The sequence below is a fragment of the Choloepus didactylus genome, chromosome 2 (assembly GCF_015220235.1).
Source record: "Choloepus didactylus isolate mChoDid1 chromosome 2, mChoDid1.pri, whole genome shotgun sequence".
Taxonomy (NCBI): domain Eukaryota; kingdom Metazoa; phylum Chordata; class Mammalia; order Pilosa; family Megalonychidae; genus Choloepus; species Choloepus didactylus.
The window spans coordinates 199,912,574-199,922,002 of NC_051308.1; the positions used below are offsets into that span (position 1 = coordinate 199,912,574).

General features: G+C 50.1%; 1 protein-coding gene across 4 annotated transcripts in view; it reads right to left on the reverse strand.

Annotated features, from left to right (window-relative positions):
* Positions 1-8,487, reverse strand: part of SLC5A9 (solute carrier family 5 member 9) — a 34,613-nt gene extending 26,126 nt beyond the window's left edge. For 2 of the 4 annotated variants that reach the window (XM_037827277.1, XM_037827276.1), the window contains exons 1-2: positions 8,381-8,442; positions 1,379-1,599 (exon numbers count right to left, since the gene is read on the reverse strand). In XM_037827277.1, coding sequence (XP_037683205.1) covers positions 1,379-1,534 — 156 coding nt within the window. In that variant the 5' untranslated portion in view covers positions 1,535-1,599; positions 8,381-8,442. Of the gene's footprint in view, positions 1-1,378; positions 1,600-8,380 lie in introns of all 4 variants that reach the window. The other 2 variants (XM_037827279.1, XM_037827278.1) reach the window with 2 other exon arrangements.
* Positions 8,488-9,429: the final 942 nt, after the last annotated feature.

Here is a 9,429-nt window from a genome sequence, read left to right on the forward strand (position 1 = left end):
TATGGGAATTGATGTGAAGAATGAAAGGAGAGTGAGGAGTGAAAGAAACTGCCCTGGGGTGCAGGGGCAGGGCAGTGGGCAGGGCAAGATAAACTGTAAACAGTTATCGAGATGCTGAAGCCAACAAGTCTCTGATTGGGTCTAAAGACAGGAGAACTACTGGAAGGAGAGGACAGAGAAATGGAAATTTAAGAAGAAACTTCCCTTCCCTAAGAGAAAGTAATTAATTAGTTGCTAGGGAGTGGTGATAGGTGTGGTGCTTGTCTGGCTTTGCTCGTCCTTCCAGTGGCGCCTCTGATCCTCTGGGAGACCAGAAATCATTGCAGTTTACATATGAAGAATTTGCGGCCCAAAGAAGAGCGACTTGTCCTTAGTCACAGGGGTGTTGGTGGTTTTCATTCTGGCCCCCTCCCAGGAGCCGGCTGATCAGCTGTTTGCCAATTTCTTTCTCCCACCAGTCCTGGGACAAAGGGATTAGTCACTTTGCTTTGCAGAGAGAAAACCAAGGCCCAGAGAGGGTTCCTGACTTTGCCACAGCAAGGGGCCCAGTTGGGACTGGAGTCAGGGCAGCATCTAAAGGTGCTGGCATTTCTCCCGAAGGCTATGTTGGTGATCGGGGCCATTTATTGCCTGCCAACTGTGTGCCAGGCTCCGTGCCAGGGACTTAAATGTGTCATCGAACAATCACAACCGCTGTACAGTGTAGTGCTCATTATTCTCCTTATTCAGATGAGAAAACAGAGGCTCAGAGAGGCTTCATGTATTCCCAAGCCACACAGCTGCTAACTGTTGGAGTTGGAATCTGAATTCAGGGCTCCCTGACCTCAGAGTCTGTTCTCTTTTTACTGCACCAGGGCTCCGGGAACAGTGGAGAACAGAAGGAACTTGGAATTTGCTTGGCTCTCTTCCCTTTGGGCACGTTAGCCCCAATTCCCTTAGAAAGCTTGGCTCCTGGGCCAAGAGACTAAGGAGTAGAGGGTTGGGTAGGGCAGGGAGTCAATTATTCAAAGAGTTGGGAATTTGGGATTGGGAAGGGGGCAGGTATGAGACTCAGCAGCAGCCAGGGATGGTTGAGGACAAAGGCAGCAGCTTCCGGGCCATGGAGAGTCAGAAGACTGGGACTGCAGGCCTGGCCCTGCCAGTGCTTCTGTGCGACCTCAGGCCGGTCACTCCACTCCCTGTCTTGGTTCTGGATCTGTCCCCATATGTAAGGCAGGGGTTGGGAGTGATGAATCCAGAAAGTCCTTCTGAGGTGGACTATGGTTCTGAGATCTGCCTCCCTGTTCTGGCCACCCTTGGCCCCTGCTCCACCATCCAGCGAAAGATGGCAGCCTGCCCCTGCCTCCCAAGCCAGGCCCCAACCTCCAGGCCGACTCACCCAGATGCCCACAGCGATGACAAAGACAAAGTAGACGACCAGCACCCCGATGTCGTAGGCGTGCAGGCTGACCCCGGAGCTTGGTGCTGAGTGTGGAGTGGCCTCAGCCCTGTCCCCGTCCCCGAAAGCTCCAGGCCCCATTGTTGCCAGCTCCATACTCGGGTGTTAATATTAATCACCACCAGGCTGGACTTTGAGGCACTCTTGGCTTCATTCCTTTCCTTTAATGATTAAACAGCCCCAAGTTCTGTTAGCCGTGGGGAAAGCTCTGAGCCCCACTGACACATAAACTCCTGATCCTTCTTTCCCCCATCCCTACCCCCAAGATGACCTCCCTCCCTCCACCGCACACACACGCATTCATGAGTGCACACAAACACACACATGCACACACATATGCACACACAAACACACTCCCCACCCCCAGGGAAGCAGGAGGAGGAGGAAAGAGCTGGGAGGGACTTCAGAAATCAAGGTGTTTGAGCTTCTGCTTGTGTGGAGGGGAAACTAAGCCCCAGGGAAGGAAAGGCCCCACAGGGAAGTAACAAGCTGGGACCAGAAGCAGATTTCTTGACAGCCACTTCAACATAATTTTCCTTATATCCCTGTGGGAGGGAGACAGAGAAAGAGAGGGGAAAGAGCCTACCTTTACGCCTTCAAAGCTGTTTGCATCTGCCATGCTACACTGTCATACACTCCTACCTGTCACCCACCAAGGTGTCATTCCCCGCTCCCCCCTTTATTACAGTGTGGAGAATGGAGGCCTGCAAAGAGAAAATGATTTGTTCCAAGGAACAGAGCCAAGTCCTCTGTGAGAAAGCGGGGTGAGAATTCACACTTCTGATCCCTGGTCCAAACTTCATTTCCTTGTGCCATGACAAAGGAACTTCTTCTCCTTTTCAGGAGACCATCCCTGAAAAGGACACAGAACACTGGTCCAGGGAAAAACATCTGCCCTGGGATGCAGGCAGCCTGATCACTAGTCCCAGCTGCACCTCCACAGTGTGAATTGGGAAACAAATTTAGGCAGGTTGCTAAATGTCTCTGAGCTTGGGAGTCAGTGTGATCCATGCCCTCTCTGCCTCAGTGGGGCACCACAGTGCCAAAGAAGTTAGGATGCACTCCAGAAAACCCTCTGCAAACCATGAGTTGCTGTGTGCTTTCGGGGTTAGCACAGAGAAACCGACAGGACCACCATCTAGGAAGCGGCCCAGCCACCAGGCCCACAGGCACACTCACTCTCTCGGTCTGCAATAGATGCATTTGGGACATCTCGATCACGTGACTCTCTGTTCTACGTGCACTTGCTGCACATGCAGGTCTGGGCTGAGGATGGAGCAGCCCCAGGTAAAGGGGCCCCACTGGTCCTACCATCCCCTCAGCATTCGATGGGGATCACAGAGCCAGGTGTGGGAAACACGTCCTCTTTCCTCCCCTCTTCGGGGAAAGGAGAGTGAAAGGCAGGGCCCTGGGCCTCCTTGCCCCTGGTTCCCTGGCACAGGGAACATAGTGACACACCCTGCTGAACCCTGAGGAGTGGGGCACGGCTTGTCTGAGAGACTGGGCTGGGAGGAAGTTCAGGTCATCTGCAGCTGGGTCAGGGCTTAGCCTGGGACTAGGGCCCATTTGGGCTAAATGCCAGTGGGGATGAAGTGCCACTCATGCTCATATTTAAAGGTGTGTACGAGTGTACCAGATAAACAAGAGGGTGAGGGAAGACATCCGGGAATGTGAAAGAACAGGTGCAGTAGACAATCCCCCTGACGGCCCCTCAGGGTGAGCTGCATGGAGAGGCCACGGGAGATGAGGATGGCGAGATCCTTGGTGTTGATCAGGGAGGGGAGAAGGAAAGATGTGAGCTCAGGCCACAATGAGGGTTACTGGGTCCCAGGATCACTCTGCCAGGGAGGGGATGAGGAGACAGCCCTGGCTCTTGGGCTACTACTGCCTGCCTGCCCTGTGCCCCCAACCACACTTTCAAGGATGTTTAAGGCTAAGTGCCAACCCCTGCACATCGTACCCAATTCCAAAGTGGCAGGTTGGGGCTCACAGCAGTCATTCCTCAAAGGCAGCTACAACCCACCTGTTAGCTAATCAGGCAACTTAGCAATCCAGAGCCCAGCAGAATGCCAGGAAAGAAGCATAAAGGGTTTTGAAAGAGCAGGAATAGGTCTTCTAAAGCCCGTGAGCAAGGCCTGAAACTGTGACTTATCAGTGAGCTCCTGTGACCCTCAGTCAGGGCCTGTTTATTTTTCCTTTACACAGAAGTATAATGAGCTTCATAACCTGTTTTCCAGTTCATGACAAAATAGAAACAACTAGTTAGGAATGGAGAGGGGATGCCAGAAGCAAGCAAGGCTCCACCATGACAGCAGGGAGAAAGGCTGCTGATGGATATACCATGCATGAGACGTCATTAAAACCAGATCAAGCAGAAAAGATGAAACAAAAGTCATGCCGAATTGGGACAAAACAACCTGTAAAATAGGGCAGACCAATGCTCAAGCAAGGGCAAAGACTGACTAGCAGCAGAGAATTGATATGCATATCGATGGCCCTGAGTCACTGAGGACAGCTTACAGTATGGCCAGAATCTTCTATTTCAGAAGGCATGGAATATGAAAGCCAGGCAAGAAAAGGATCCTTCAAAATGGTCGATCATTTTAGACAGGTGTTGGTGTTAAAGGACAAGGCTTCAATCTTCCAGGATTCCTGAGAGGGAAGGCTTCACTCCTGAGGCCATTCTTACAATAAATGAACACTTACTGTGCTCCAGGCACTGTTCAAGGCACTGGAGATACAGCACATGTGGTCCTTCTCAGCCCCATGGGGAGCACAGCCTGTGACACAGTGCCCAGCCGGGTGAGAATTCATCACCCCTTCTTTTTACTCTTGGAAGAAGAGCTCAGAGGAAGGAGCAATGAAGCCCAGGTGAGGATATTGGGAAGGGTTTATGGGAAAGTGGGGTGGTTTGAGGTAGGTCTTTAAAAACACAGCAGTATAACAGGAAGCTAAAATGGAAGTTACCAGTGAGGCATCAAGATACAATGCACATAAAAATTCCAAACTGAGGGGCAAATTTACATCAGAAAAACTAAGAACTGGGTTTACAAATCTAAAGACTATGTTTAAGGAGGAGATAAAAGCATTGTATTTCTTGGGATGACTCTTTGTTGTGTTCCTCAACAAAAAGGGGGAAAGTTGTGGGGACTGCTTACCATTTGCCCCAAGTATAGTTTCTGGTGAAGGGATTTGGGCAGGGAAACATAGAGAGCTTGGTAAGTTTCCTCCTCAGTTGGTGTCACCAGGGTCCAGGGATCTTACTCAAGAGTGAAATTTGTAGAGGGCAAGAACCTACCGTAGACTTGCTGCTTCAACTGGGGTGGATGGGAGTGGTTGGGTTGGGATTGGCCTGCACTCCTGGGGTTGGACAAAGAATGTGTGAACTTTTTCTTTTGTAAGGGTGGACTAGAGGTGAGACACACACATGATGAAATCAGTGTGGGGATCTTCTTAGATCCTGTCCAACCACCCTAGAGGGGCGATGGGTCTCAGCTGAGACTCCGAAAGTGGCCCACTGGTCCTGTGGAGACTGTGAAAGGACTTAAATGACAGCCTGACTGGGGATGCTGAGGAAATCCCAAAAAAACCCACGAGAGCATCCAAGGGAAGAGTCAGCCTTAAATTTGGTCCAGTCCCACTGAGCCAAAGCCATCTTAGGAGAGTCCTAGTCAAGTCAGAACTTTCCTGCACCCTGTCTTCTCCTACCTCCTCGGCATTCCAGCTCCCAGGGGTCAGAAGCAGCATTTCTGAAGTGGGGAGGAGGGAGGTGAGAAGATAATAAGGTGGAAATATCCTCTTTTCCCAAAGCAGGCAGGTCCCAACCTGAGGTGGGGGGTGTGGCACCAGTAGGACCAGCAGCAGGGGCCACTCAATCTTCAATGAAAATTGAGGTATTGAATAATACATGACCCTGAACATCATAATTTCTGAATAACTTTCCAATTGAGGCTGTGTTTTCAGACCTAAAGTGACAGCAGGGATTTCTGTTATCTATTTATAATCAGACATCTCATGGACATGTCTGAGTTTTAATCTAGGGGGAATTACCCCATGAGCAAGTTTAAGGGTCAGCTGCTTAAGAAAGTTGCTTTTAGGATTACCCTCCCTGCGTCCTGTCTGTTCTATGTACTAGTTCCCAGGACTTCCTTTAAAAAAGACGTGGTCCCCTACTTCTGGTATCCATAGCCTTTGTATCCTGGGGCTTTCGACTGTGCATTTGCTAGAGTGTCTAGAAACCACAGTTCTGCTGGGAATCCTGGGGCCAGCTAATCAAGCCAGCCTCATACCCTTGTCTTCTGAAGTCACCACCCAAAATGCCAGTCCCTTTGTGTAGCTCACCAATCCCATTTTCCCATCCTCTCAATGCCCTGTGTTTTCCCTGCCCCTGCCCAGCTTCTCACCTCTCCTCTCCCTCTCAGCCATTCTCTAGGACTGTGGGACACAAATGCCTCTCTTATCTGAGCTCTTTCCTGGTAGATTCTCCACCCACTGTCATAGCAACCAGGCTGTCCCATGAGCACCCACTTCTTCTGCAGCCGTCCACATACAAACCGTTCCTTCTTCCACACCCCTCAGAGTTAGGGTCAGAATCCTTGCTATTTTTTTTTTTCTCCTGAATTGTACAACCTGTGGAGCATGCAGTCCCTGGAAATGCCATGCTCTCCCTTGCCTCCTGGTCTTTGCAGATGCTGTTTCCTCTACCACAGTCCTCCCTCCCTCAGAAGGTTTGTCCAGTGTCCTAGGCTAGGTGACTTCCACAACCCCAGTGTACTTTCCCTATTATCTCACTGAATATAACTGTTGATTTCCCTGTGTGTCTCTCTTACTAGATTTGACCCCCTCAAGGACAGACAACTTGGTATCTTCTTCATGTTCATGCCCAGCAAGTGGTGCAGTCAGTGCTTGAAGAATGAAGGTAGAATGTTTTGTAATAAACCGTGTTGCAGTGAGGGGGTGGATATTGGGCAGGAGTAGGAGATACTGAGCCTGACAGGTAATCCAGGAGGAAGGAACAAACCTAGCAAGGCAGAGGAGTGTAAACAAGCATAATGTGTTCAGGGGATGGCTGGTTCTGGTGAGCTTGGAGCCTAGAGTCTAGTGGGGGTTGTAGGCGAGGTGGGTGATGAGGATGGAATCAGACTGGCATTTTCAAAAATGCTGCTTGGACCAGCACTGGTGGGTGGATGAGAATTAGAAAACTGGTGCAAAGTTTAGGTGGAGATGAGGACTCAGCTGAGGGGATGGAGAAGAGAGGGTCTTGACTCTTCTTACTGAACTGGAGGCATGCAGACCTGCCCTGAGTCCTCTCCCCACTGGGCTCCCCACCCTGACCCTCATGCCATGATATAAGACCCTCCACTGTGGGTGCCCAACCCTGGGTGATGCTTTCCCTCAGCTTCTAGTACTCACTCACTTCAAGTAGGGCATTCCCTTCAAGGAGCCATGGGTGAGACCAGCCTTGGATTTGTTCCAGTCCTAAAAAGTCTGACATTGTGATGTCTAAGATGGGAAGACTTCAGCTAAAGGAATGAGGCCCTAATGGTGGGATTTTGAGCATGAGTCACAAATACTGATGCTATGAAGTGGGTCCTTATCCCGTGGAGCCCCTGAATCCATGCCATGGAATCAGAGTTTTCCATATGGAAGAAAGGCCCCCTCTGCGTGGTTGCCTGGGTGTCCCTCTGTCTCCTCGCAGCGCTCTTGCCCCAAGCAGAATCCTGGGTGAGTTCTGTTGTGCCTCTGGCTGGCACACCCCGAATACCTGCAAGTTCTTCCAGAAAAACCACTCTCAGCCAACCGTCCTGCTGAGAACTTCCTCTTCCAGAACAATGAGGCTTAAGGAGAGTAATGTTTACCTGTATGTGCCAGACATATTGTGCAGGTCGCATCACGTCACAAGTCTGTTTCAATTGTTAACTGTGTGAGATGGCTTTATTATTCTCTCATCTTTTAGGTGAGAAAACTAAGGTCATTGGTGAAGTCCCATAATTGTGAAAATTTTGAAGTCCAAAACAATCCTGTGGATTGTTTGGGTTTGAATTTGGGCTTGATTAACTCTAAAAACTGTGCTTTAACGGCCTTCCCTTCTCTCCTAGTCCTATACTTAGTGGGGAGAGAGCAAGGAAGGTGTATCCTTGGTGTGGAAAGGGGGCAAATAACTGGATCTGTTTTGTCCATTCCAATGGAAGCTCTGAAGCGGGATAAAAAGGTCATTGTACTGGGGACAGCAGCCCTGAGTTCTAAACCCACTTCCAGAGATCTTTTTAGCACCATCTGCAACCACCAGAGCCCTCACTCACCCCTCCTTTCAAGGCTACCTCTGCCCTGCCCCTTCCACTGCTCTTGCTTTTAGCCCACATGGCCTGATGATGGTATTTCTTTTTTTTTTTTTTCTTCACATGCCCATATTCTTCTCAATTTGCATTCAAATTCAATTCCATTTAATTCACCCCAGTCACTCACTGAGCATACTCTGAGCGGGGCCCTGTGTCAAGCCTATCCCACTGCACAACACCAGGGGGTACCATTCTCCAATAGCACAATGTCATTGGTGCCCCTGGTGTTGTGGAGGAGTGCAGTGGCTCTGCTCTCAGCACTGGGAATAGAAATAAGCAAGGAAAAGCTCTGCTGGGAGAGAAAAGGCATTTGCAGAGTAGGAGAAGCACTGTCTTCTCCTTGGTACCTCCCCAGCCATGAAAAGGCCAATGCATCTGGCATGCTCCCATGTCCAGCTCACACCATGATCCCCTGTGGAAACACCACATGGACAGCCTGGATGCTTAATTCCGAGAGGAAAGGGTTATTGTATAGGGGGGTAGACACTGAGAAAGATGGTGACAGAGAACCAGGGATGGAAAAGAGAGAGAAGAGAAAATGAAGGAGAGTTACATACTCTAGTCACTGAAAATATTGTCCCTGCCAGACCAGCCTGACCCCTACCTGTGCAGCCTGGCCTCGACAAACCTCCTGGGACCAGCGTCTCAGCCTCAAGCTCCCAGGGCAGCAGCTCCCAACAGTGGTGTGGCTCTGGCTGGCCTCTGGGAGCTGCTCTGTCAGCTCAAGTCAAGATTGGTGCAGATGAGCCCTGGCTCCACCCCCAGGTGAGCTGGCAGGGGGAGGCTCTGGAATTGCACTCCAGCCCACTGGGCCTTGGGTTCTGAGGGACAACGCTTGACTTTGCTACCTGGAGGTTGTGCTGGAGAAAAGAGAGCTTGTTCAGGGCTCAGAGTTCTCCAGGACCCCAGGGTCGGATATGAAAGACCACAGCTCAGGGTTAGCCACTGCTGGCAGTCCCCGCCCCCACACACCTGGGCAAACCGGTTTCTCAAGGCAGGAGGAGGGTGGGGATGGGGCTGGTAGTAGAAACTGGAGCTTGGGAAGAAGAAGGTCTTGGCCATGGGCCACAGCTCATCCACAGGTGTGACCGGTGCATGCACACACACACACACACACAATTGCACAGATGATTGATGACTTGTCTGGGGAAACACTGGAGTCGTAATGAACACAGAATTCAGAGTCAGACAAACCCAGTTTCATTTGGGCTCCTTCATTCACCAGCAGGGTGATGAGGGCAAAACACGTCACATTTCCGAGTCCCATTTTTCTCTTCTGTAAAATGGAGATAACAACCATTGCTTGGGTTGGGAAGATGAAATTAAATAGCAGATGTGAATGTATTTTCTAAACTGCAAAGTGCCACGAACCTGGGAGGCACTGCTATTACCTACCTCACAGTAGAATATCAGTATTAATCCTGATTGCCCTCCAGTTTGACTGGGATGCCACTGTCAGTACAGTGGTAGAGCCCTAACTTGGAGCCAGAGTCTGAATCCTGGGTATGCCACTCACTAGCTCCATTGTGATAGGAGAATCATTTAACTGGTTAAGCCTAATATTTTGCATCTGTAAAATCAGCTATTAATACTCACCTCTTAAAAAGTTGGGAAAATTAAATGAGATGATGCATATGTAACAAGCTGTTGAAA